Raw genomic sequence first — 25,939 nt, 5'->3', positions numbered from 1 at the left:
GGAGCGACACCGCCGGGCAAGAAAAGTCGAGGTGAAAGTGAAATGTGGGTGGTGAAGCCAGGCGACAATCTTCGACGCGCAATCACATGCTATGACGCCACGTGGATCCGATCGTCTTAGCGAGCCACCATAGATCCGCGTTCCTGAACCTTCCCGCTTCCCGGCCCAAACAACAGCCAAGATGCCCGTCAACATCCTGGCCACAGCCTTCGACGAGGGCATCGACTCTATTCCATACGGCTGGGCCGTTTTGAAGTTCGCTTCTGTTTGTGCAGTCTTGTACATGTTGAAATGGTTCTTCAGTGGCGCCACGAATGGATCGGAGAGGAATATGCATTCCAAGGTGGTTATGGTGACGGTAAGTTTGGGTCATGTGCATGCGTTGAACTACTCTACTGACAATGTATAGGGAGGGACAGCTGGCATAGGTGCTGAAGTCGTAAGAGGCCTGGCAACTCGAGGTGCTCAGATTGTTCTCTTGGTTCGACAGCCCCTTGTCGACCCCTTCCTTGTCGACTACATCGAAGACCTCCGAACCCAGACAGGCAACGAGCTTATCACCGCCGAGCATGTCGACCTCGAGGACCTGTATAGCATACGCCAGTTTGCAACGAAATGGGTCGACAACGCACCGCCACGACGTCTCGACACAATCGTCCTCTGTGCGAACACGATGACACCACCAGGAGGCAAGGCAACGCAGACTGAAGATGGGCTGGAGTCTACTTGGGGGCTGAACTACATGGCCAACTTCCACCTGTTGAGCATACTCAGCCCAGCACTACGTGCTCAACCTCCCGATCGAGACGTTCGAATCATCTTCGGTACATGCCCGGCATACGTGGGCGGAAAGTTGCCAGGTGTCGACACAAAAGCAAATAAAGACGGAAAGAGCGATCCTGGACAACTCGACTTCACCCCCTCCACCGTATACGCAACCTCCAAGCTCGCCCTCATGACCTTCGCCGTAGCTTTCCAGAAGCATCTCTCAAACTACGTCCGCCCCGACAAGCAGCCCATGAACGCACGCGTAATCATGGTCGATCCGGGTTGGACACGAACACCTGGCATGCGGCGATACCTCACCTTCGGCTCGCTTTGGGGTTTGGCGATATACCTGATCACATGGCCGCTGTGGTGGCTGGTGCTGAAGAGCCCTGATCAGGGTGCACAAACTTTCTTCTACGCTGCCATGGAGGCACAGTGGGGTCGCGGAGAAGGAGCGTACTTCCTGAAGGAATGCAGGAGAAAGATATGGACAAGGAAGGAGATTGATGACGAGCTGCTGCAGAAGAAGCTGTGGGAGAGCAGTGAGAAGACGATCGAAATTCTTGAGAAAGAGAGTGCAAAGAAGAGGGCGGCTGAGAAGAAGCAGAAGGAGAAGTCTGAGGGCAAGAGTACCGCAAAGGCGGCAAACGGTGATGCTAAGCAACGGAAGTGAAGACTGACGGTCGTCCTCGTCGAACCTCATAACGGTATTAGAATCACTGATATAAGACCCAGATAATGTTGCTCAAGACTTTAGCAAGTCCGGTATGAAACATCTGGAACATGCTACGAATGGTGCGATCTTGTGATTCCAGTTCAAGTTTGCTCACAATCGGCAAAGCCCTCTGCGTCCATATATTAATGCTTGCGCCGCCGAAGGTTACCCACAACACGCCAACCATGTGCGAAACCAATTTTACAGCTCTTCCGGTTGAGTTGAAGGTACTGGTATTTACTGACGGATGTCTTGAATACAACGACTTGTTCCATTCCTCCTTGGTAAACATAGAGTGGCATGATATCATCTGTAAAACGAATGATATCCGCCAGAGCATGTTTCTGCCACGCCTTCCGAAAACTGGGAATGCAAAGATACTACCATCTACAAGCGGGCCAGTGGCTAAAATGAGTATCTTTCAGGGCTTACCAGACTCTACAAACAAAGAGCGAGCATCTTTGCAAGGTACTCCGTGGACTGATTTGAAGCTACATCCGCTGCTTCTAAGGTTCCGCACTCCTAAACGGCTACCTTCCTTGCTGACAAATGGAGGCAATTGGAGGAGCCAACGGCTGGGATTGCGGCGTCCAGGTCATCTGGAGATCAGCTACTGGCTATTGAAGCACTGTAACAAGCCGCATATGAAGGAGGATGGCGCGGAGTGGCGGGAAGTGCCCATCACATACCCCCCAATCCGGCGCTTGCTTCTCAGAGTGGAATACTACAACTGTCCGAGGCAGTTGCATGGTCCTCTCCAGTCCAATTATTTCTGCGTCACATTGGAAAACCCAACCGGTGTGACTGTAGGAGACGTCGTGGACCGTGCTTGCCAGGGTCGAGTACCGTATAACATCGGTCTCATCCCCAACGATGGAAGCTGTGCTGGCTGGCATTGTTCAGAGGGTCCTCCAGAGAAATGCCGTCTTCACAACTACACCTACACGTTTGTGGAGAATGTTTGGAGAGAACCTTACTGGTCTAGGCATCTAAAGAAGAAGAAACGCCACTGGGCTGACGATGACACATTTTACGAAGGAGAAGAAACCATAAAGAATTCGGAGGAACAGAAGGAACAGAACAGAAGGGGCTATTATGGGGCCTATAACGAATTCGATTTATGAAACCAACAGCGGGAGAGCGAGCTACGAGCGAGGGTTGTACCGGAAGAAAGGTGCCTGAAGATATGTCTGTTCAGCTTCCAATTGCGATAGAGGATGTGAAGAGGCTGTTGACTTCGTCTTTCAATTCAATGCGGATTACCTCTATCGTACAGACTCGACGCGAATCACACGGATAGCAGACAAGGAAGTGCCAACGTCAAGGGCGATGGTGGAACTATCATGCAATAGCGATGACCACTTCCGGTCGAGCTCTGCTTGGGTGTTTCCAAGTTTGCTCACAATCAGTGAAGCAATCCGTGATCATGTATTAATACTCTTACTAAGGACGATCGGCAGCATCAACTTAGTCATGTCCAGCCCAACAAGTGCACACCTTCCGAACGAATTGAAGCGGATGATCTTCAGTGATCCCTGTCTTGGGTACTTCGATTTGCTACGCGTCTCCTGTGTCAACAGGGAATGGCGTTCCTTCATCTCGGACGCGGATGACATTCGCAAGCGTATGTTTCTCCCGTGCCTAGACCGCTCTCAAGACATGGCAATGCCTCCAGCTGCATCGAGGGCAGAGGCCGAAATATACATCGATCACAGACTCCCTCATAAGATGAAATCGGAAGCTGTCATCTTACAGGATGACCCATGCCAGCTTCCGGATGTGACGGCTACTTCATGGGATGGTTTGGAGATCCATCCGCTACTCAAAATGTTCCGTACTTATCGCAGACCACACCACCGTGATAAAGCGAACCAGAAGGTCGATCTTACCATCAGCTACCAGCTACTGAAGTACTGTAAAATGCCTCATGTTGACAGGAGCTCCGCAACATGGCGCGAGATGTTCGCCACCCAACCTCCAGTCATGCGCTTGATCGTCAACCTGAAGACGGAGGAATGCTTTACCGAGGGCCTCCAAACTCTTCACACCAAATCCCCCATTCAGAGGAAAAACGGAGTAACACTTGGGGATATCGTCGACATCTTATGGTACCCTCAACTCATGCGAAATATCGGTCTTGTGCCCGATGATCGCCGGTGCCGTGGCTATAGGCTGCTACCGTACTACGAGTGGAACGTCTGTCATTGTTATCATAGTACCAACTTTCAGGAGGTTTATTATAGAGTGCAGATGGCTGTGGAACAAGGAAAGAGTTTGGAAGAGGTGAGTAGCATACGCACGAAGGGGATATCAGAGAATGAGCATGGTGAATTTCAGTGCCGGATATGTCCTGGGGATGAAGAGTAGGAAAATGGTTTGCGACAAATGCGTTGATCGCTCTGCTTTGTGGAACTAGGGCTTTCACAATCGTGTTTGGTTGCAGCATTGCGCGGACGATACCCGAAGTCGTCTTGTCTTCCTCTCCAACGCTATACGGAGACAGTTGGAGGAGCATGCAAGAACGCTAAGCTTTCACGGCCGTATCTTGCTCCAGTACATCTCAGTGAAAGCAACTTCAGCGCAGATACCAGTGAAGTGACAGCACCAGCGGACGGTGCCATCGCAACACCACGCATAGTGTCATGTAGCGCACATATGCCTTCTGTTTTTCATTGTTCGTTCTCTTCCCGATTGCATCAAACCTATGGACAAACAACATACCAACTCAACCTCACACCCGAGTAGCCTTCGTCCTTCCCTACTGAAATCATTTCATCCAGGCAGTTGGAAATATGTCGCTCCTATCCCATCTTCCAAAGTCCATGTCAGGCTGTATTCCCAGGATCACACACCGCTTCTGGCTATCTGATCCACTAGTGCGCACTCCACTCAAACGGCCGAACCCCCCGTCTCCATCAACTCCACCCCCGCCACCTCCATTTCCATCTCCACCGGGCACACCCATTATCAACCGTCTTCATCTCCAGAACCACACCCGTGGCAAGATAGCAACGTCCAGCATGCGCCCAGTTCTAGCGGCTGGTGCTCTAGCGCTCGCTGCCGGTGGTACTATGGTCGCACAGACTGATGTGCTTTGTGTATCGAGAGCAAGGGAGGGGCAGGTGTGGTTTGAGAAGAATGAAGATAGTTTTGCGTTGATGGCGGCGGAGAAGAGGGTTGTGCTGGAGAAGGGGGAGGATGGGAAGTGGAGGGCGAGGGTTAATCCTGGGGAGGGGAAGTGATCACTCATTGATGGTGGGTATCGGATAGGCGTTTTTGGGCAGGATAGCTCCTCCTAGCTCTTGACTGTGTATCGAAGCACACATGATCTACGTTTTGGCATCATCTTCCGTCGCAACACTGCGCGTCTCTCCAGCACCAGCCATCTCCTCCCCAGCCCTAGCATCCACCTTCATCCTAATAAACTCCTTCTTCATACTCTCAAACTCCTTGAACCCCTGAAAATACTTCCTCCTAAAATCATTCAACTCACTAGCCCTAGTCCCCTTCTCATACTCCCTCCTAACCGCCTCCGCCGCCCCCTCAGGCACCTCCTCCTCCCTGCGCCGCCGATACGTCAGCAGTCTACGTGACCACTTGTTAAACGCCTGGACGCAAACCGACGTCAGTTCGAGACAAGGATGGCTCGGGATGATGAGCTCGATGTCCTCGTCATTCGCCGTGGGCATCCACATGCTGATTCGACCGTCGGGGACTAGTGTTGCGACTGCAAAGGCTAGTATGTCATCGAGCAGTGCGGTGAAGGAGTAGGGCCGCTTCGGGGGTATGTACCCGGGTTCTTTGAATTGGTCTTGGTGCGATTGGCGTTCTACGTCGAGCAGCGCTTGCCGGGATCCTAGCACTTTGAGGCCTTCGCGGATGCCGTAGGGTGGGTCGCAGACGATGCCGTCGAGGTAGCCTGTCGTGCGGTCTTTGGTGGGTGGCGGTATTCTCAGTGGGGTGTTTGTGAGATCAGAGACGAAGGCGCCTAGGTAGCTGGACTCTAAGTCGTACTGTTTGAAGTTGCCGACGACGTCGTACTTGCCCGTCTGTCCCCTTCTTGCGCTGCCTCCTAGCCCGCGGATAGTGCGCCCGTCAATGTCACTCCCAAACACCACTGCTCCGAAGTGAGCGCATGCTATCGGGAAGCCGCCCGTGCCCATGAAAGGGTCGTAAAACAACTTTCCCGGTGCCACGTGTGCGATGTTAGCCGTTAGCAGCGTGAGCTCGGCGTCCATCGATGTAGTGCTGATGTAATGTCTCTTCTTAAGATCAAACGTCTTCTTGGCTTCGTTGCGACACGAGTCGGCGATGAAGCGACCAAAGTAAATGTACTTTGGCTTCTTAACATTAAGATCGTAATCTTCAAAGACACGGAACGCGACATCTGGGTTTCGCATCCGCGGTGGTCCCTTGAAGGCCATGTAGGAGAAACTGTCGATGATGTCGCGCTGCTCATCGTTTGATCTACTTCCGCGATAGCCTTCTATGGTAAAGCGGAAAGATGCCGTAATGTACTGCGGCCACCAGGATGTGGTCAGACTGCGGACGGAGTCGTGAAGGGCGTCGTATGTTGATCCCTGACCCCATAGCTCGTAGATGCCCTGTGCGAGGATGCTCCGTGCGATGGCTTTTCGTGCCGCAGCCTCTGACGGCAGATCGACGATGCAGTAGGGTGACTTTGATCGTCAGAAATGTATGCTTTTGTAAGGCGTGACGCGACACTCGGATTGCTTTTTCGGGATCTGAACCAAAACAACACTGCGAGAGACGCGACTGATGAAGTTGAGACGGTAAGACTGCTGGGTGAAAGAAAAGCTACTTACATCTTCTTCATACTTGACGAAGTGTAAAGGCACTCCAGCAATATCGGCTAGCGCTTGCAGTTCGACTTTGCGAAAACTCTCATGCGCCTGCGCAAGCCGGACGAGATACTGAGGCATGTTGTTGTTTGATTAGAGAGATTCCAGGCTAGCAGAACCCTTCCGTGTACTACGCGTCTCAGTCAGGTATCGGCATGGCAAGCGACGATCACCGTGTCGACGCTTTTATCAGTGGTAGTCCCTTTGCGTCGGAGTCACGGACCAGCAAAATGGGGCGCGAAAAATGGTGGGTCAGGGTCTGCATTCTTCATTGGCTCCCGACGTCGTCGCTTAAAGTTTAAACTACATCTTTCTCCCAACCTCGCCCCGCGTCGCCTCGCATGCATCCCGATTCCGATCTTCAAGTCGACTACACGATGCAGGGTAAGACTAGTCTACCACACTGTCTCTACGCTTCCGCTCGATGAATTCCACGTCCGCTTGCGCTTCTGTCATGTTGCACACCAGGTTCTCCACTAACTCTTCTTTTGTCGTGAAGCCTTCGAACCACCAATCCCGGAACTTCATCAACTCACCAACCCATGCGTCCCAAAGATAATACCGGCCGTCGTTGTCCCGTAGTATGAATTCATCGCCTTTGGTTTCTTTGACCACTGGACAAAGACCTTCAATGTTGTAGTCTTTTGCAACATTTGCCTCGCGCTTCGGATCGAAACACGCAGACAAGTACAGTTTCTTTGGATCGTTTGTCCATGATAACCGGAGAGTTGTGTCGTATTCGTCGTTGAGTTGGACGTATGGTATGCCTTCTTCGTCTTGTGTCTTTCCCTCGTTTGTTGTGTTGGGAATAAGCCGCAGCTTTTCTAGAATGGTAGAAAACATTTGCATGTCGGTGTCGCAGCGAGGTTATGGTGGCACAGTGAGACCGGAGTCACTGTTAAGGAAGTGCTTTGGTTGCGCAATCTTGAAAGTGGACTTGTGGTATGCAGAGAGACCCTGACCGGGTACAACTTGTGGATTTAATAGGGAAGTACATACTCAACTGACGTATATCGAGGCTTACACGGTGTGGACATGTTGTTTTACTTTTTTCTTGTACCAGATATCACGATACTTACGTGTCAGCGCAAGACGGGTGATCACCGCGCTATATGTGACGACTGCACGATAGTCACAATGCAACCGTCTCGCCCAATTGTAACGCTTCTAATTTACTGTTTCGGATCCATTTACGAAATTATAATCCACTTCTCAGTAAATGCGATCTCGGGTTCGTAGCCGTGTACCAAAACCGCACTGTCAGGTGCCGCGGGGCCGGTCGCGTGAAGATCACGATCATCATAAGGGTCATGTTTCAGATGGATGCGCTGAGCCTTCGGGTATCTTACAGCGCATGTAATGAGATCCGCTGCTCCTTCTCCGGATGTCATAGTTTGGTGACCGTGACTTGGTCTGCGTAGCTTGCCATCACTACTAACATATCGAGGAGAGGTTATTGGCAGTTATCGTCCTCGTTCATCACAGCTCGAAAACCTTCGCTGTTGAACTGTGAGCCCAACAAGTTGCCACTCCGCGACCGAAGTGCATTTCCACGGCGAGATCACTGGGGTGGCATGGCCAAAAGCGAAGACCGCGCACATTGATTCGAGTCGAGACTTTGGTTCCTGACCCGCTGAGGTGAGGTACTGCATCCCCCCTTGGCCTGACACAAGGCTAAATCTCGAGGACTTTGGTGCGTGTGGTAGACCACTGCGGGGTTCACTGGTACTTTTTCGGAGACTTGATGTCAGAGTCGTTCGAGACTTGATACGTGTCAGTTGATGAGTGGCAGAACATTGTAGTACGACGCACTATCCCGTGTTCTAGGCAATCATGATCAATGTAGTCCCCACATGATGGGGAAGGTTTGATGTCACAAGAGCCAAAGCCAACCTGACAAGGCGTTTTACCTACAATTGATAAACAGTGGCTTCAAACATCGCGCCGAGTGTGTGTCTTGTAGTACTTACCATACTGAGGCCCGGGATCTTTACAATGTACATCTTCTGTGCCACACCAGCCGTAGAAAGAGCAACAGGATTTCAAGCCACATGAAGTCTGTCCATCGGCTGAATCAATGCCACACATTGCTTTCGCATCGCAATTGGAGATACACTTCTCGCCACAATTGTTCGATTTGAAACCACATTTACCTATAATTTGAGCGACGGGATTAGTTGTGACTCGAGTAAGGATGAGAAATGGATTCTAAATACCGTCAGAGTTGCCTAGAAAGGACGTTCATGTTAGCACAGTTCTTGGATATATGACAATGGGGATACGTACAGCAGGAGCCGTCAAGACAAGGGTTTCCTGGTCCGCACTGAATAGGGCCTTCGACTGCCTGTCGCTCAGCACACCGTTAGCGCCACGATTCAGGGCATCGACTTAGGCAGGAAAGGGAACGGTCGCTGTTAGCGCTGACTCTGCTTGATCTTGGTGAGCTGCTACAGCCTGTTTTTCCTTTCCCAAAACGAATCCAGCGTTTCTCCATCATTGCCCTCAACGAAAAGAACCACGTGAATACTATATTCGTCCTGGTCGATTTGGTTGATCATAGCCCTATCGAAAAAGACTCGACTTCCTTCTGGGATGTTGCCGCTTCGAAGGAAATGACTGAACTCCGGGTCCTCTCCAGATCCATCTGCCCAGTCCCTGGCATCATCATCAGGGACTACCTCCACCGCTTTGACACCGTCGCCCAAGTCCACCGGATTCATGTACAGTTCGTCTTCGCATTGCATAATCTCATGCTTATAGACATTGAGGTATGAGTGGACTTGCGAGACGAAATCATGTAAGGATATAGAAGAGCCATCCTCCTTGTCGATGATCAGCGGCTCTGGGGCAGCATATCGGTCTTCCTCCTCTTGCTCGTCCATGTTGCGTTTCTCCTCGCAGACGTCGATGTAGACCGAGATTTTGGTGAACGGGGGACTTGCCAAGGACTCTGAGGCGATGCTGGCGCCCATGAAGGGCGTGAGAGCATTTCCAGGATCTTTGACTTGGATGTCGTTCAACGAGCCGAAAACGTCCCAACGGAGTCGTTCCAACAGGTCATCTCGGAGTCGGTCAAGGTAATCCACCACCGGCGGATCAGGCGTATCCTCTCGGTCTACCTCGTTAGGCAGGCTAGGCTTCATTACGAAGAGAAATAAAAAAGTAGATGGGGCGGAAAATTGCAGTTGGGGGTCAAGAGACTGAATGGTTCTCGGTGGGAGCGTGGGTGGTGGCCCGAGCGCTAACTGTGCTACCGGGTAACTTATCGGCCCGTACCACTTTTTCCTACATCTATGTTGTGTTCTACGCAATTATGATTCACCTAGCTGTGTGCTGGTGTGATGGGTGTAGTTCAGGAAGTAAGTTAGTGATGCAATTGGTGGTTCAGTCTGGACGATGCCTAGGTACTGATAGACGGACGACGAAAAACGTGGGCGATTAGTTGCGCCTACCCATCAGCATGGACAAAGACAACGTTAGACATGAAAAAAGGCTTCTAAAAGGAGAATTGCATATGGAATTGTATCATAGTTGACAAAATGAAAATGCAGACGCCAGAACGCTCATCGCTGATGCAGAGCAATGCAGCCGTCACATGAACATAACCCCCTCACCAATCTGACAGCCATCGGCTCCTCTCTGGGACACCGACCCAAAGTTTCCCACATGTCGCGTGCGCTTGTACGGCACTATCCTCACGTCCACAGCCACTTGCGGCAATTCTTCGCGCCACAAAGACAAGGAAGCGCCCCCTCACCCGGCTCATCCATCTCCTCCCCCTCTTCCTTATCAAGGTAGTCGAACGTCAGTTCCTCGCCCTTTGGGATGAACCTCCGTGCGAAGAACGCGATGTCATAGACCCTCGGATCATGCTTGTTGTACGAGACGGTGTACTGCCGGCAATTCGGGTCACACGAGTGGTTGATGAACTTTGTCGGTCCGCCCATGAACTCGCCGTCCACAACGTAGAGATCTTCTTCTTTGAGGCCTTCTGACTCAGCGAATTTGTCGAGGGAGTAGAGGTAAGACGCTTTGGCTTTTGACGACGAGGTTTCGCGGCGTGTGGCTTCGGCATCTGTTATGACTTCGCCGCGGTAGGTGTCGATGAATTGGCCCTCGTGCAGATCTTGTTTGCAGCGGAGACCCCAGCCACGTCCGTCGTTCGCTCGGAAGATTTCAACTTCGACCTGCCGCCCGAATTGAACGTTCTTGTTGCGACAATTGGGGCCGCAGTTGCACTTATCATTGCACTCGTAGATTGGACGACGGGAGTTGAGGTAAAAGGGTACGAGACAGCCGGTCTTCTCTCGTTTCGTGCCTTCGGCGAAGTAAGGGAATTTCTTCGGAAAGCCCATTGTTGAATCTCCGTTTTCGAGCGCAAGTTGGTATTCCCGCTTTCTTTCTTCATCGAGGCGGCTCTCATCCACTGCAGCGTATTCCAGACAGTCACACTTCTTTGTGTATTCGCATCCGATGCCACGACCCATGTGGGGTGAACACTGCTGGCATCCTTGCTGTGTTTCTACTGACGCGCGGTAGACGCCTTGTTGCTCATCCAGAACGTACTCAGAGATGTACCGGAAGCGCAGTGATGGAGTGGCTTTGTCTACCACATTGAACAAGTGAATGGGTCTGCCTGGTACCTTAGCTAGTCTCCGGACATACTCATTGCGGATGTACATAAGTGCTTTGTCGACACTCGAACGATGCGCAATGCGGTTCATCTCTGGCGTGGGCACGGTGCGAATGTCAAGTTCGGCTATGTCATGACCTGCCGCCTGTCACATGTCAGTGAAGGACCCGAAGGGAACCTGATCGTAAAGACTCACTTGTCTACAGAAGACATGGCCATATTGATCAGCATCCAAAACGCCGTTGTATATATCACTAGCTGGAGACGTGACTGTTGCTGCACATGACACGGATGAAGATCGAGAGGCTGACGGCGTACGACTCTCTTGTAGTCGTCGATCGAATGGTGAAGAGCGGCGTTCGTACGACGAACCCCCATCAGGACTCTTTCTTTTCCTCGAAGGTTTTGTGTCTGAAGGTAGCGGTAAGTCCCTAGAACGGTTAGTAAGATGCCGAAAGCTAGTACTGAGATACCGCTTACTTCTCCCTCACTTCAAGGTAGTCCTGGATCTGCTCTAGGCATCGCACTAAGTCCTTAACAGAGTGCCAGCTGAGCGGAGGTTTCGTGGTCGACGTGTTTGATGTCCAGCGTACCAGATACTGCTCCTCCTAGACCCTGATATCAGCATGGCGCACGGACCACTTGAGGTGAAGGGGTACTAACGCCGTTCTGAACGCGATTTGACAAGATAGAATGCACCTAAAAATAGTTTTAGTATTAGAACGCGTGCAACCGAGGTTTGGGAAGTACTTACGCGGTCTACTAGGACGCGGCGCCTCTCGTGTCCGTTAGCCGGGATTACGACCATAGATGGCATGCCTTGCGCTGCGACTGCATTGCGTTAGCATTCTTTCTCGACGTAGCCGGCATGCTAGAGATCTTTTGTAGTGGAATCGAGCTGTGTAGAAGGCATATATCGCGTTACGAGGTATCTGGGTAGACTGCGAGCGTTAGACAAACATACCTAGAAGACAGCGCAGTCTGAACTAGCTAGAGACCTTAGATTCTAGCAATATTGTTACGTAGAAGAGCTTAGTAACGTAGATAGTTTACGTTAGATGTTTCTCTTTTACGCTGTTAGGAAAGTGAAGTTAGGCACCTAGCTGTTAGAATTAGTGCGTCACTGTAATTAACAGCAAGTTTTGCTTAGTAAGCATAGGCACGGACGGCATAGCTAGCACGCCTTACCTTGTTTGTACTAGCTAGCTTTAGAGCCTTCTACCTAGGTAACTAGCTAGCTAGCACTTTAATACCTAGGTAGCAACTAGATCTACAATACTTTCTAATTGTTTTAAAAGCCTTACAAAAGGTTTGTACAGAGAAGGCGTTTAGACGCCGCATTATCTACAACGCGTCGAAGTCTCTAGAATCCTAGGACAGGTCTCTTAGGCAGTATCTCTAGCCGTAACGCGCTCCAGAACGCGAATTCCGAGGTCAGCATACAGAACGTATCCAGGCATTATTCTAGCATCAGGATTGCGCAGGGCAATGAATTGTCGTGCCTGAACTGCGCGTGTTCTCTCAAGTGTTCTAAGGTGCGCTAATGTGCTTGTGGCGCGGCCACGGTGCCTTATCGCTATCTTAGCGGCATCCATGAGCCCTCCAAAAAAAGTTCGGCCCGCATGTCAGGCCTCAGAGCAAAGACATCGTCGCAACATCACATAGCACATTATGGCTTCAGACGCGCAAAATAACCCCTTCATCAGGAACCTTGCGTCTAGCGGTATGGACAAACAAGTCCTTGGAGTCACCGGAGTACACGCTAACGTTTGCGACAGACAAGAAAGTTCGCGACAATGCACTCGATTCACTCAAGACGTACCTCGGCGCGCAATCAGAGATATCAGAACTAGACCTGCTGAAGCTATGGAAGGGTCTATTTTACTGTACGCGCTCCTTGTGCCTTGGCTCAATACACCTTCCCATGCCACTTCGCATACCATCTTGCAAAGGCTGACAATAAGCTTCTAGGCCTATGGATGCAAGACAAACCCGCCCTCCAACAAGGCCTATCGCGCGACCTCGCCTCGCTAGTCTCAGCCCTCCGAACTCCCGTCGTACTCCCCTTCATCCGCGCCTTCTTCCTCACCATGTCCCGCGAATGGACCCGCATCGAAGCCCTCCGACTAGACAAGTACCTCTACCTCATCCGCCAATACGTCAACGCGTCCTTCACCTTCCTCAGCAGAAACAAGTGGAAGAAGAACTTGGTGGAACAATGGAATGCCGTTGTGGAAGAGACACCGCTTGAGTGCGAAAATATGCGGATCCCCAATGGACTGAGATACCACGTTATGGATGTTTACGTCGATGAGATGGAGAAGGTTGAGGGAGAGGCGTGGGAGAAGGAGGATAAGAAGGAGACGGTGGAGACTCTGCTGTTACCAATTGAGAGGATGGCCAAGGAGGGCAAGTTGAAGACGCTGAGGAATGCCGCGAAAGAGGTTTTGGCTGATGATAGGTTAAGAGCTTGGAGGGGGCAGGAGGTGGAGATGACAGAGGAGGCTGAGGAAGACGAAGATTCCGAGGCGGAGTGGGGAGGCTTCGCAGACTAAGCACTATACCATCTGAAGGTCTGAGAGACACATTGCATATGATTTCAGCGAGGCGTTTAAGGAAGATTTGCCCTGCACATAGGGCATGGAAAAGTATGATAATTCGGAAAGCAATCTACAAGACACCGAATTTCGAAAGAGCATTGCAAGGAATGAGATGCCACTTCCATGGATCATCTCTCAGCTTCTCCACCGTCTCAGTCTACGCGGGTATTAATAGTACCATCTAGATCAAATCAGCGGTACACTTTCGCCCATTCCGCACACAATACTTACATCCGTCACTCCTCCTTGCACCACCGTCACCCGTCTTCTCATCCGTGTACCGACCCAGTAAATCCGGCCTCACAAAAAGTACGTACAACCTCCACAAAAGCGGCGGCACCAAACACGCCACACTGACTGCAGCAACCTTCTTGCTCAGCGCCGCACCCGGCCCTCCTCCCTCCAACAGATCCAAGACGATCATTGGGATCAGAGCAGCCTCTCCGAGCCCCAAGAGCATATACGTAGGTCGTCGGCTCTCGATCCCATTGCGCGTATTGGTTGCGCCGGCGAGTAAAGCGGATGTTAGACCGCCTACGATTAAACCGCCGCACAGACGAGCAAAGAGGACTGAGGTAGGGTTGATGTCGCGGGAGGGGTTGTTGAGGAGCAGAGAGAGCGTCCAGCGCGTGTTTGTTATCAGCGGGATGGTGAAGAGGTTGGCGAAGGCTTCGAGGAGAAAGGCTTTGCGGATCGTGGAGCCGTTCTGAGATGGGTCGGGTGTGATGGTTGGGTTTGCGGCTGGTGATTTTGTTGTCGGCATTTTGACGGTTCAAAAAGTTGTTTGCATAGGGTGGATGGGTGGGCTTAGGCGTAGATATGGATTAGGAATTTATTTACATGTCTCTGGATATGTCGATGTCGTGGTCCATATTCTAGTCTACTTGACTTGGCGTGACTAGTGCGGACGTCATGATTTCGTTACCCAAAAAGAAAGACCAAGGGAGCGGAATCGCTATTTTGATCATGCGGTCATGACAAAAGCCTAGCTGATCTTGGATCAGATGGATGCCTCAACCTCTCCTGACTCGCTCCGTATGTATACGCATGCAGGGCGCGTTGCATCCTGGTTAGTCGCGTCTCTAGTCAGGAACGCGTCCATGATCTCTCGAGGCCGAAACGTGGCATACAGTGATGCATCATGTGTGTCTATGCACCTGCGCTCTCTTCATCTCTCTGGCCTAGTGAGTTTGCGGCTTATGACGTGTGGTCTCCTGCTGAAAATCCGCGAGCTGGACGCTGTCAGCACTCAAATATCGACGCATCGTTCAGATACGTGAAAATGATTGCCAATGAATAACTTCAGGCATCTAGGTATAGCGCTGGCGCAGTAGTGATAGCTATGAAGCTCGAGTGAAAGATGGGTTATGATGTCAGATGAGGGCTAACGGACCGACCAACCATAGCAGACCTCAGCTTTCTTGGACCGCCGGCTACTGACCGCCAAATACTTCCGGCAGTAATCTTTCGTCACCCACCACACAATTGAACGCAACTTTTGGGCCCATCATGGGTCGTCGACCCAACCAGTTGATTCTCGAGTACTTCGAGCGCGGGCCTAAGCTGGAAGATGCAAGCAACCGCTACCAGCACACGTGCAAGTCGTGCGGCGAAAAGGTGAGTGACCCCGCTCCGCAAAAAAGTTGACGGTGTAGAGTGAGCAATAATAGCTTACACATGGCAGTTTCCCAAAGGTCGCATAGACAGCCTCACGAATCATCTCGTCAAGAAATGTCCCGCTTTACCGCTTCAAGACCGCCAGCGCGCGCTGCTGCAGATGCACGAGCTGCCACTCCCCGACAATATGACGCAGACGGCCATCACCAACGCACCCGGACCGAGCCAGATGCAGCATGGCCAGAAGATGAACCTTCCTTTTGCGCCGTCGAAACAGCTGTCTGCACTTGAGACGCTGGCCGAGGTGTCGCGACAACATCTGGACCTCTCTGGGAAGCGCATGGCAGAGAAGCAGCCGTCGCAAGCCCACAACAACCATGGCAACCACAACCACAACAACAATGCGAGCCATGCAGGGCTTTTGGAAGAGTTTCTGATACAGGATGACCGGCCCGATGGCTCTGATATGGGCGGCCTCTCGCATGGGATGGACATGTCGCATGCGCCAGCAATGCCCTCCATGTACCAGTTCAATGGGTCGTTGCATCACTCTCCAACTGCCTCACCACACATGGGTCATATGCCTCTGTCAAGCTCTGGATCGATGTCGCACATGGTTCCGTCGCTCGTCATGGCAGCATCAGCAGCGAATGACCTCATGCCGCTGTCAAATGGTATGCCTATGGAGTCGGACATGAATCTCTCAGCGCATGGTATGCAGGGTATGTCAGACGGCAAGTTCTTCCATCCCCAAGGACGAGGACATTGGCCGAACATACAGCCCAACTCACTGGACCCGATGCTACAAGACCATGGCAAGGAGCAGATGCACGCGAACGACCAGTTAAATAAGGGAATGAGCCATCAACGACCACTTGCAATGAGCCCAGGCAACCAGACCCACTTCACCACCGACTTTAGCATGAACCAGAAGCCGGCCAAGCCCAAGGTCAGAGGACGTTTCACAGACTCCAGACGGAAAGAAGTACAGGAGGTGCGCAAGCGAGGCGCGTGCATTCGGTGTCGCATGCTCAAAAAGCCATGTTCGGGCGACAACCCATGCAACACCTGTCAGAACGTCGAGAGTGCGCGATTATGGAAGCAGCCATGTATCAGGACAAGGATTGCAGAAGAGTTCGGTCTCTACTCTGCAGGTCTTCATAGCGTGTTAGCATTCCATGCAACGAATCAAGCCAAGGGCCAGATCCGGCTCGATCAGACTCCAGGGCGCATAGAAGCAACCCACTTCCCTCATTCCGGTATCTTTGCTACTTTCACGCCGCTGAAATGCCAGCAGACGCAGACAGCGCAAAACGCGGACATCGATCCTGCGATCTTCGCTGGACTAGCTACTCCGGATCTCGAACTCATAGACAGTGATGACGATGTCAGTGGGAAGCTAGACCACTACATCAAAAAGATGGGTGGCCACTTTGCCGATACCGAAGACTCGAACTTCATGAGGATGACTGTACAGACCGCCAAGAGCGTTGCATCGTCAAGCGCAGATGGACTAATATCAAAGGCCCTAGAACTCTGGAATCTCACGCGCGTGCTCACGTCCCGGAACTTTGAATGGTTTCTCTTTTCGAATCCCTCACTCGCGCCTACCATCACTCCATCTACATTGGCACCAGGAGATATGGAGGACGCCATTCGCACGCCCATCACGCCCCTCGAACACGAATCTTCCTACAGCCTTATCACTACGCAGCTCATGGGCGCGACAGAGAAGCGAGCCGCGTGTCTAGCACGCATCGTAATGAACGACCTGGAACGACGCCTCCTCCAGCGTCAACAAGCCAATCCCTTCGAAACCTTCCTCGTCGCCGTCATCCTCCTCGCCTGTGTAGAGCGCATGTGCTGGCTGTTCCGCTCCTGGGAAATGCCGTCCACCAATCTACCCGCCCCAGAAGCCGACGACGCATTCAAGCATCCACCCAGCGCTGACAGCGATCTAGCCACAGCCCTACAATCTACTTCGTCACCGCCAGCCCCTCAACTAGACCTCCCTCCCCACCAAGCGCCCCGTAATCCTAGATGGCCGCTTGACAAGTCCCCCTCGCTGCTCTCCCAGCAAGGCGAGAAGTTCAGCGATATCCTCAACATGCTTCTTAAGATGCGCGGCGTTCCTCCTAAACCCACGCCCCATAGTCCAGACGGCGTGCTCACTGTTTGGAGCGAAGACACGGTTGATAAAGTAAGGGAGTGGTATGATGGCATTGCTGTGACGATACAGATGCTAGACCAGAAGGCAAATGCGCGCTTTGTAGGCGAGGATCCTAAGGAATGGGAGTTGAAATTTGTTGGCAAGATTATTAGGGGAGATTGATTGATGTCTATGTGGGGGTTTCAGCCTCTGTTGTCATGAGTTGATGTACTGGAAGAGATGAATAGTGTTGTCATGATGGATTTGAGGAAAGCTTTGTTGTGGGTGGATGCATGTGCGTGGGAGGACGACTGATTACGAATTGATACCAAACACGTTATGAGACATGTAGTTTGACATGGCGTCATAAGCCGCGTTCGCGAGCTTTGAACGAAGAGATGCTGCTACCACGTAAATCCTGACAGAAATGTGGTGATCATGCTTGCTACGACAGATAAGCTGTGCCATCGTGTCCGCACTTCAGATTTAGGGGTATGCAACTGCTCCTATAGTACGCCTCAACACCAAATCAGCGCATCACGCACGCTCTGTCTAGTCTAAAACCCCAAAAGATGCATGTATATACAACCCCATCCCACTCAGCTCTTGAGCGCCTCCAACCGTCCCCGCATCTGCGCCAACATCTCCGCCTGATCCTCTTCCTCCTCCTCTTCGGCCTGCGGCGCAGCCGGCAACTCCTCCTCCTTCGCCTTACTCGGCGGCAACCGATCCTTGAGCACCTCACTCAACACCTTATCCACCTCCTCCTCCGCCTCATCCGCCTCACCCTCCAGCATCTCATTCTCGCCCAGCGTATCATCCAGCATCTCCTCAATAATCCCCGCCTTCATAAGCTCAGAGCTAAGTTCGCGCATCGTGCCCGTCAGCTCGGGTAACCTAACCAGGCTATTCACATCTTTCATGATGCCCGTGCTCGCCTTGATGCTGCCCTCTATTTTCCGCACCGAAAACGCTTCGTTGACTTGCATCTGCACGCTGTTGAGCTGCGCTTTGGACGTCATGAGGCGGTTGTTTTGCTTGCGGACGCGGATTAGCTCGCGGGCGAAGATGCGGACGTCTTGGTTGGCTTGCTTGGCCATGGATGGGTTGCGGGCGGCGCGTTTGGAGGATTGCTGGATGAGGGTTTTGGTTTTTTGTTCTGTTGCGCGGAGTTGTTGGATGTCGCGGTCGAGTTTGCGGACGTTTTGCCGGACGAGGGCGTTGCATTTGCGCTTCTGGGGGTGGGTTAGAGGTGGGTGGGGAGTGGAGGGGATGCGGGAGGGTAGGTACTTGTTCCTCCGGTGTGGGCTTCCACAGGAGACCTCTGATGGTCTCCATGGTGGGCGCTCAATGTGGTGTGCGCTGCGCGATTGAACTGCTTGACGCTTTTGGTAGGTGATGTATGTGCAAGTGGATGCGGATAACGCGGGTGTCGGTGAAGGTGTTCAGATAGCGCGTCTCGTCGACTTGTCTAATCTGGTTGCGGTGGAAGTGTGTTGGTAGAATACGGCGCAGTGATTTGTGGTGGAGTGCACGTGTAAGGGTCCCGAGGCGTTGTTCGGGTGCCTTGCAACCGCTCCAGGATCGAGCTCGGGCCCATTGTGACGTTGAGCTCTTTCGCGGGGCAGTCGCAACAACCCACTAGCCCCAAGCATCCAGTCCAGCATTACCTCGACGCAGCACTGGGAGAGACAGCAAGGCGCATCTAAGACACCTATCGAATCTGCCGCTGCATATTCCTGCGAGTTGCTTTCCGTAATTGATCGTCCAAAACCGGGGCCCTCAACTCCAAGTTTCCATAGAGCTTCTATTGCTTTCCACGCTAGTCCCTCCACATACTGCATTTCTTCCACCTTCAATCTGCTCCGTCAACACAAACACTACACCACAACTACACACCACACTCCCCGTAAAACCACTCCCACATCCTGCACGACCCTCCGAACTCGATTAGAAACATCAACAGACAACTACCACCCTCAACATGTCCACTGTCACTCCCGAAGGTAAGCTGCAGCCTTGCCCGCTATGCAAGCTCTGAGATGTTATCGGAGCGCACCACATGGCTGCTCGTCCGCTCCCAGCCCTCATTTCCACGTGCGCCTTGCACCGCCTTTCGCGACCGATATATACCATCTTCAGAGCCTGCAACCACTATACTCGACAGATGCTAACGCGCGACAGTCACTTGGGCGCAACGCTCATCCGCCGATGACCCGGAGAAGAACTACGTGTACCTCACCATCGTCGCCGCCGATGTACCCGAGTCAGATCTCAAGCTAGACCTCAAGGAGCAGTCACTCAGCTTCAAGGGTACCTCAACATCCAAGAAGTGCACATACGCCATCGACCTGGAGTTCTTCGCCGAGATCGACCCCAAGGAGTCCAAGATAAGCCACAGCGGTCGCGATGTCACAATGGTACTGCGCAAGAAGGAGATGAAGGAGGAGTTCTGGCCCCGCCTGCTCAAGGACACCAAGAAGATGCACTTCCTGAAGACCAACTTCGACAAGGTAGGCTGAGCGATATCGGAACATTCAAGAGCAGTACGCTAACTCATTACAGTGGGTCGACGAGGACGAGCAAGACGAGGCACCCGAGGACGAGTCCATGAACCAGATGAACCCAATGGCCGGTGGTGGCGGTGGCGACGGTGGCTTCGGCGGCATCGACTTCAGCAAGCTCGGCGCTGGCGGCGGCGGTATGCCCGGAATGGAGGGCATGGACATGGCCAGCATGATGCAGGGTATGGGCGGTGCCGGCGGAATGGGAGGCATGCCCGGTATGGGTGGCATGGGCGGAGACGACAGCGACGACGATGACGACGACATGCCCGAACTCGAGAACGACGACGAGAACAAGGCCAGCCAGGACAAGACCCCCGAGGCGGCCGCATCAGGCGACAAGCCCAAGATTGAGGAAGTGGCGTAGTTGCTCCATCTTCTTGCGACAAGCGTATGACTGCACGAGATTGATTGGGTGGGCATGGCGCGCATGAATGGTGACCGGCGTTTCTGCCTCAATCTCTTCGAGGCAAGAGGGGTTGGAGTCTGATACCTTGACTGAAAGATGGAGAAGAGAGGTTGCATCTATAGGTCGCTTGCGTATTTCCGAGTCCTATCCTAGCGTGTCTGGTGCGCAGTGCGGGTTGATGATCACATCATGGAGTATATGACAAAAGAATACGAATCATGTTTCATGACTGGATCTAGATTGCAAAATGCAGGGTAATCCGATGCAAGACTTGATGGCATTTGGAAATCTGTTTCATATGTATGGTACACGCACCGGCCCGCCTACGAAAACGAATTGTACAGAGGTGAGCCTAAGTCTGTCAGCAAAAGCCTGTATATCTCTCCCGGCATTGCTGCACCACACGTCAGCTTCGCAAATCATCAGCTTGACAGACCGGTGAAGCCCTTTGACAGCCATACGCCCTCACAGTCAGACTTGTTAAATATGTTCCATCGGTACTGTAGCCTGAAATATTCAACATGACCGCGCCACATTCAAGCAGCCCTCAGACTGTAAAGCATGACGGATATAATGCCCAGGTGAGCTCCTGTAGTCGCCAGCTTCAAGCTCACACACAATCAACACCAAGTCCTGGTTCTGACAGCATCCAGCCAAGAGTAACACTTCCAATAACCGCGTCTTTACGTCGGTATATCAAGCAAGATGATGTTCAAATTAGCATACATACTCACCCTTCTGAGTCCCTTCAGCCGTGCCGAAATACTAAAAAATCCATCCCCTGGAGATCTCGATATCCTTGTCCCTATCTCCGACCCCCTTCCAACAACGCCATTCCCCATGCGTAAGCAGCGAGAATCGTCCAACAAACCATTCTGAGGTCTAATCACATACCAGCTCCACAAGACATCCACACCTGCCAGCGTAACAACGCCCGGAACAGACACCCCCAAAGCAAAGTCAACTAACATAGATCGCAGGACTATTTGGTCAGCAACACCAAGAAGGCGATCAGCCCCCACCGGAAGTATACCAGCGCCATCGTGTTCGTGTGAAACTGCAAGAATCGCTGGAATGGCGAGCTGATATGGTGGGGCATTTTTACCGGCAGGTTTGTGATGATTCTGGTATGTGTCTTTTCCATCTTGACTTGATGATATGCGGGTGGAGCTAACGCTAGGGTTGTTAGCCCAAGAATGGTATATACAGTGGTGGAGCTATGATCAGGGGCGAGCATATCGTGTTTTGACAGATGTTCATGGTGGGTTTGCTCCCCTTGTCACAATAACATGGCTGTTAGTGTATTGACATGATGATCCAGGTCGTAACTACACTGCATGGATCTAGTCCATTATTCATCCGATCTGGTCTACGCGTCTGAGCCCCAGCTCTCAACGCACTCACCCAACCTACATAATTTCAACATGAATCTACTTCCCCCCCTGATTAAAATTCATACTATACCCCCCACTCCCCTCATCCTTCGTAAACTGAAAATTCTCCGTACTCAATCCAAACGGCTTGAGTATCCCATTGCCCAGCTGTTTCAACTTACCCATCATATCCGCCATCTCTGTATTCTTCGCTTCATCCAGCTCACTTGGTAGCTTCCTTAACGCGGCTTGTACGGCTTGTTTGTCGAGGCTCGAGAGCTGGTGGGGCGGTTTCGAAAGGGCTTGGTAGTCTTCCAGGGAGCCTTGCAGTGAGGCCCAGCCACCGACTTCGTGTCGGGCTTTTGCGCGACGCAGGAGGGCTTTTGTGCGGAGCTTGTGGACGTCGTTTATGGTGTGGTTTGTCCGCGTGAGAGCGTCGAGGTAGAGTTCGGTTGTGTCGGAGATTTCGGCGATTGCGCCGCCGCCTGTTGTTGCGTTCGCGCTATCGTTTTCTGGCTCTTTTTGCGCTGGTGGGTCTATCCTATCTAATGCTTCGAGGGCTTGTGTCGCGGATTCTACGGCTTGCTTCCATTCTGAGAGCTTGAGGTGGCAGGCTGCGATGTTGGAGCGGAGGACGGCGATGTCGTATTCGAGGTATGAGGGGCAGACTGCTAGGGCTTTTTCGTAGCCTTGTATCGCGCCGTTGTATTCGCCGGATGTGAAGGTTTTGTTCGCTGAAGCTTTCTCCGTGTTGGATTCGTCGAGTAGCTTTTTCTCCTCGTCTGGGGGGAAGATCTCAGGTGTTGAGGTTTCGATTGCAGATGCTTCTGCTTTCGTCGCTGTTTCTTCCTGCGATGCCATTCTAGCTTAATTCTAAAGTGGGACTGACGCGTAAATTGTGTATAGGTTATGCGGGTGTGTTTGGAGAAAAGGTCGATCTGTTTTCGAAGTGACGTCTGTGGTCGGGGGTCCGACTAGCGTGCCTCGGCCACGTGGGGGTAAACATTCACCTAACCCCAACTTTCGACAAGCCTCAATTGAACCTGCATAACATCGCAAAACAGCCAGATCTTTGATTACAAGCCCCCTAGATACGCCCAAGATGAGCTCTACGTAAGCAATGTTCTCGAATATAACACTCCCCCATGCTGACCATCCTCAGTACAACCCCACCACCCCGCATCCGCGCAGCGCTCTTCGACATGGACGGTAAGAGCGCAACCATTCTAATTCTCACCTCCACTAACAACCACCCCAGGCCTCCTCATCGACTCCGAAGACCTCTACAGCATAGTAACCAACACGATCCTCGAACGCTACGGCCGCCCACCCCTCCCCTGGTCCGTAAAAGCACAACTGCAAGGACGTCCTGGGCCTCAAGCCGGCAAGATATTCCATGACTGGGCACAACTCCCCATCTCCCACGAGCAATTCCTCGTCGAGCAAAAAGAACTCCAGAAAGATATCTTCAGCACCACGAAGCCACTACCGGGTGTCATGGACCTACTTGCAGGGTTGAAGTCCAGAGGCGTACACATGGCGCTCGCAACAAGCAGTAACAAGAACAACTTTGAGATTAAGAGTAAGCATTTGGGGGATTTGTTTGCACATTTCAAGAAGGAACATCAGGTGCTGGGTGACGACCCAAGAATACCTGCCGGACGGGGGAAGCCCGCGCCAGATATCTACCTCCTCGCCCTCTCCACGCTCAACAAGTCCCTCGAAGCAGAAGGTCAACCACCTATCCAACCAGAAGAATGTCTCGTGTTTGAAGACAGCGTGCCGGGCGTTGAGTCGGGGAGGAGAGCGGGTATGCAGGTTGTGTGGTGTCCGCATCCGGAGTTGCTGGTTGAGTATAAGGGGAGGGAGAAGGAGGTGCTGGCGGGGTTGACGGGGGAGCACAAGGAGGATGAGGAGAAGCAGTTGCAGAAGAGTGAGGTTGAAGTCAAGGAGGGGAAGAGGAAGGTTGGTATGCCGGGGGAGATTGATGATGGGTGGGGGAGGTTGCATAGGAGTTTGGAGGAGTTTCCGTATGATAGTTATGGGATGGGTGGGAAGGCGTGAGGTGTAGAGTTGGCATCGTTTGGTTTGCTAAATGCTGGATTTCTAGCTTATGAGAAATGCGGACTCTAGCGGATGATGAGCTAGACCCATGCACTGTACTCACGACCTATTGATCCACGTCATTACACTGTCTAGGCTTCTGATATAAGAGGAGGGCTACTAACCATACTCGTCTTTCAAGGTGCGGTATGCGCGGCTCTCGTTGTAGTCCCACCACACTGTGTACCATTGCTGAGCTGGTTTCATTACATCAACTACTGACACGTCCTGGTAAGGCAGAAAACGCATACCATTGTTGTCATAGAATTGTTGATAGTAGTGACCCGCTTGGTCCCATTGCCAGGGTTGTGGGAATTGCTGCTGGTGATTCAGTTGCGGGGCTTGATATCCTTGCCAGGGTTGTGGGAATTGCTGTGGGTGGGATATCTGCGGTAATAGTTGCGCCTGTGGTGTGTGATTCCCGTGTGATACTATATTTACTTGCTGCTGTCGTCCCATCAACTCCGCGACCTGTGTCGACTGGGTCTGCTGAGCCTTCTTTTTGTCGATATCTCGCTGAGTATTATAATTTGCCTGTTCCTCTATTCAAATTAGATTGTGTATCAAAATCTCGCGAAGACTTACTCCAGGTCCAGTCCGTGGTGGACTCCAAGTTGCCTGTGGTCCATTGAGGTTTCTCGCATAGGTTCACGCTCGCGAAGACCCAATCTTTGGCGAGTTCCATTGATGTTGGTTGTACAGAGGAGTCAATATGTCGACTTGATCTCTTTTCTCAACGTGAAGTTCTTGATTACGAAGATGACTTATACGCGTAGTTCCTGGGTAGGCTCTCTATTGCAAGAATTGAGCACAAATGCTCCACAGCATCAAGGAAAGGCTCGAGTAAATTAACAATGCTCAAATGGCAAGAAACAGCAGAAGTCAGCCTAAGAGGGCGTCAGGCTGAAGGCGGGTATCACTAGTGTGCCAAGCTGGCTGACTGCGCGGCTGACTGCCCAGGTGCAAGCAGCAAGGCTGAGTCGCGTCACTGCAATCCAGGAAGGCGGGGTCAGTCAGCTCCGTAGCTCTCGATGGCTCAATATCTCTCGGTTGAACTTCTACAATGACCGCGATGTTACTCGATCAGATCCAAGATGGCTACCCCGGACTTGCAAAGTTCATAGGACAGGATCTGGACCAAGGACTTAGAATCTTCAAGAAATTCGCCGAGCTGAATGCTCGTAGTCTGCTGTATATGCAGGCTGAGCTTCTCTGTCTCGAACAAGAGCTGGATGTTATTACTTACGTCGACGAACATGGTACGGATGCCAGCACAAAGAACTTTGCCAGAAGTGTATGGGAAATGAAGAAGCCACCGAACAAACCTCAATGGGAAAAAGTCCTAGAGATTAGGAGGAAGTTGAAAGACTACAGTATGAATCTACCGCGCTCTGGATTGTTAGGCTGAGTACTAACCTTTCCGACGACGATTGTCTGCTTCAACAAGCCAACATTGCAAAACTAGATCGCGCCAACAAGAACGACCAGAAATGGCTTAGGGTCTGGCTACAGCATCATGAAGGAGGTAGAAGCTTCTTAGAAGGCTGCGAATATCGAGCCTACGACGAGGCGGAGAACTCAGACTTAATCTCAATCTCTAGCAGACCTTCCAACGATAGGTTCACGCGATGGCTAGAGATGAGTCTGATACCACATCTGCCGGCTCGTTTACGGAAGAACATGCTAGTAAGTGTCATATGCATCGACTCTCCCGCTATGCTCACCGTCTCAAACTAGGAGCCGATGGCAGGATCAGAAGAGACAGGAATAGGTCGCGTCAAGCTAGAAGTCCTCCACCGTTTCGCTCGAGCGCTGAATGTGGTACTTTCTGCCATCATACCGTCAACTGCTATCGTTGCGCTGTATATGATCAACAATCTTCCATACAGAATCGCGGCTGTCGCAGCCTTCTCGGGAGTATTCGCAGCGGTTCTGGCTATCTTCACGACAGCTCGTCCTGTGGAGATATTTGCAGCCACCGCAGCGTGAGTCTCCTGTTGTTGGATGTAGACGCTTTTGCTGAAAGACTTAGGTTCACCTCCGTACAAGTCGTTTTCGTGGGCGGGACTACTGGCGAAGGCGGACAGTGCCAGTGCAGCCCGTAATATTCGATACGCGACAAAAGATTCCAGCTCTTCATGTTCCA

General features: G+C 51.9%; 12 protein-coding genes across 12 annotated transcripts; 6 read left to right on the top strand and 6 right to left on the bottom strand.

Moving 5' to 3' along the window:
• Positions 1-181: 181 nt before the first annotated feature.
• Positions 182-1,441, top strand: J4E78_005023 (uncharacterized protein; the record flags this gene model as incomplete). The annotated part of the gene is made up of 2 exons (XM_049365647.1): positions 182-358; positions 410-1,441. The coding sequence occupies 2 exons, from the start codon at positions 182-184 to the stop codon at positions 1,439-1,441; spliced, it is 1,209 nt and encodes a 402-aa protein (XP_049222362.1).
• A 3,371-nt stretch (positions 1,442-4,812) lies between these two features.
• Positions 4,813-6,426, bottom strand: J4E78_005022 (uncharacterized protein; the record flags this gene model as incomplete). The annotated part of the gene is made up of 2 exons (XM_049365646.1): positions 4,813-6,162; positions 6,310-6,426. 2 exons carry the CDS (start codon positions 6,424-6,426, stop codon positions 4,813-4,815), a joined length of 1,467 nt encoding a protein of 488 aa, XP_049222361.1.
• Positions 6,427-6,735: 309 nt separating this feature from the next.
• On the bottom strand, positions 6,736-7,194 carry J4E78_005021 (uncharacterized protein; the record flags this gene model as incomplete). Its single annotated transcript, XM_049365645.1, has 1 exon — positions 6,736-7,194. One exon carries the CDS (start codon positions 7,192-7,194, stop codon positions 6,736-6,738), a length of 459 nt encoding a protein of 152 aa, XP_049222360.1.
• A 1,598-nt stretch (positions 7,195-8,792) lies between these two features.
• Positions 8,793-11,014, bottom strand: J4E78_005020 (uncharacterized protein; the record flags this gene model as incomplete). The annotated part of the gene is made up of 3 exons (XM_049365644.1): positions 8,793-9,460; positions 10,103-10,951; positions 11,011-11,014. 3 exons carry the CDS (start codon positions 11,012-11,014, stop codon positions 8,793-8,795), a joined length of 1,521 nt encoding a protein of 506 aa, XP_049222359.1.
• Positions 11,015-12,649: 1,635 nt separating this feature from the next.
• On the top strand, positions 12,650-13,533 carry J4E78_005019 (uncharacterized protein; the record flags this gene model as incomplete). The annotated part of the gene is made up of 3 exons (XM_049365643.1): positions 12,650-12,701; positions 12,757-12,864; positions 12,950-13,533. 3 exons carry the CDS (start codon positions 12,650-12,652, stop codon positions 13,531-13,533), a joined length of 744 nt encoding a protein of 247 aa, XP_049222358.1.
• A 197-nt stretch (positions 13,534-13,730) lies between these two features.
• J4E78_005018 (uncharacterized protein) lies at positions 13,731-14,341 on the bottom strand (the record flags this gene model as incomplete). Its single annotated transcript, XM_049365642.1, has 2 exons — positions 13,731-13,759; positions 13,810-14,341. 2 exons carry the CDS (start codon positions 14,339-14,341, stop codon positions 13,731-13,733), a joined length of 561 nt encoding a protein of 186 aa, XP_049222357.1.
• Positions 14,342-15,087: 746 nt separating this feature from the next.
• On the top strand, positions 15,088-17,527 carry J4E78_005017 (uncharacterized protein; the record flags this gene model as incomplete). The annotated part of the gene is made up of 2 exons (XM_049365641.1): positions 15,088-15,195; positions 15,263-17,527. 2 exons carry the CDS (start codon positions 15,088-15,090, stop codon positions 17,525-17,527), a joined length of 2,373 nt encoding a protein of 790 aa, XP_049222356.1.
• A 416-nt stretch (positions 17,528-17,943) lies between these two features.
• On the bottom strand, positions 17,944-18,682 carry J4E78_005016 (uncharacterized protein; the record flags this gene model as incomplete). The annotated part of the gene is made up of 2 exons (XM_049365640.1): positions 17,944-18,579; positions 18,635-18,682. The coding sequence occupies 2 exons, from the start codon at positions 18,680-18,682 to the stop codon at positions 17,944-17,946; spliced, it is 684 nt and encodes a 227-aa protein (XP_049222355.1).
• A 646-nt stretch (positions 18,683-19,328) lies between these two features.
• On the top strand, positions 19,329-20,275 carry J4E78_005015 (uncharacterized protein; the record flags this gene model as incomplete). Its single annotated transcript, XM_049365639.1, has 3 exons — positions 19,329-19,350; positions 19,529-19,857; positions 19,910-20,275. The coding sequence occupies 3 exons, from the start codon at positions 19,329-19,331 to the stop codon at positions 20,273-20,275; spliced, it is 717 nt and encodes a 238-aa protein (XP_049222354.1).
• A 1,472-nt stretch (positions 20,276-21,747) lies between these two features.
• Positions 21,748-22,551, bottom strand: J4E78_005014 (uncharacterized protein; the record flags this gene model as incomplete). The annotated part of the gene is made up of 1 exon (XM_049365638.1): positions 21,748-22,551. The coding sequence occupies one exon, from the start codon at positions 22,549-22,551 to the stop codon at positions 21,748-21,750; it is 804 nt and encodes a 267-aa protein (XP_049222353.1).
• A 341-nt stretch (positions 22,552-22,892) lies between these two features.
• Positions 22,893-23,754, top strand: J4E78_005013 (uncharacterized protein; the record flags this gene model as incomplete). The annotated part of the gene is made up of 2 exons (XM_049365637.1): positions 22,893-22,899; positions 22,949-23,754. The coding sequence occupies 2 exons, from the start codon at positions 22,893-22,895 to the stop codon at positions 23,752-23,754; spliced, it is 813 nt and encodes a 270-aa protein (XP_049222352.1).
• Positions 23,755-24,856: 1,102 nt separating this feature from the next.
• Positions 24,857-25,201, top strand: J4E78_005012 (uncharacterized protein; the record flags this gene model as incomplete). Its single annotated transcript, XM_049365636.1, has 1 exon — positions 24,857-25,201. The coding sequence occupies one exon, from the start codon at positions 24,857-24,859 to the stop codon at positions 25,199-25,201; it is 345 nt and encodes a 114-aa protein (XP_049222351.1).
• Positions 25,202-25,939: the final 738 nt, after the last annotated feature.

The sequence above is a fragment of the Alternaria triticimaculans genome, assembly GCF_023758025.1.
Source record: "Alternaria triticimaculans strain BMP 0046 chromosome Unknown scaffold_6, whole genome shotgun sequence".
Lineage (NCBI taxonomy): Eukaryota > Fungi > Ascomycota > Dothideomycetes > Pleosporales > Pleosporaceae > Alternaria > Alternaria triticimaculans.
Note: the sequence above shows the minus strand (reverse complement) of the source record. Positions and strands in the feature narration are given on the sequence as shown.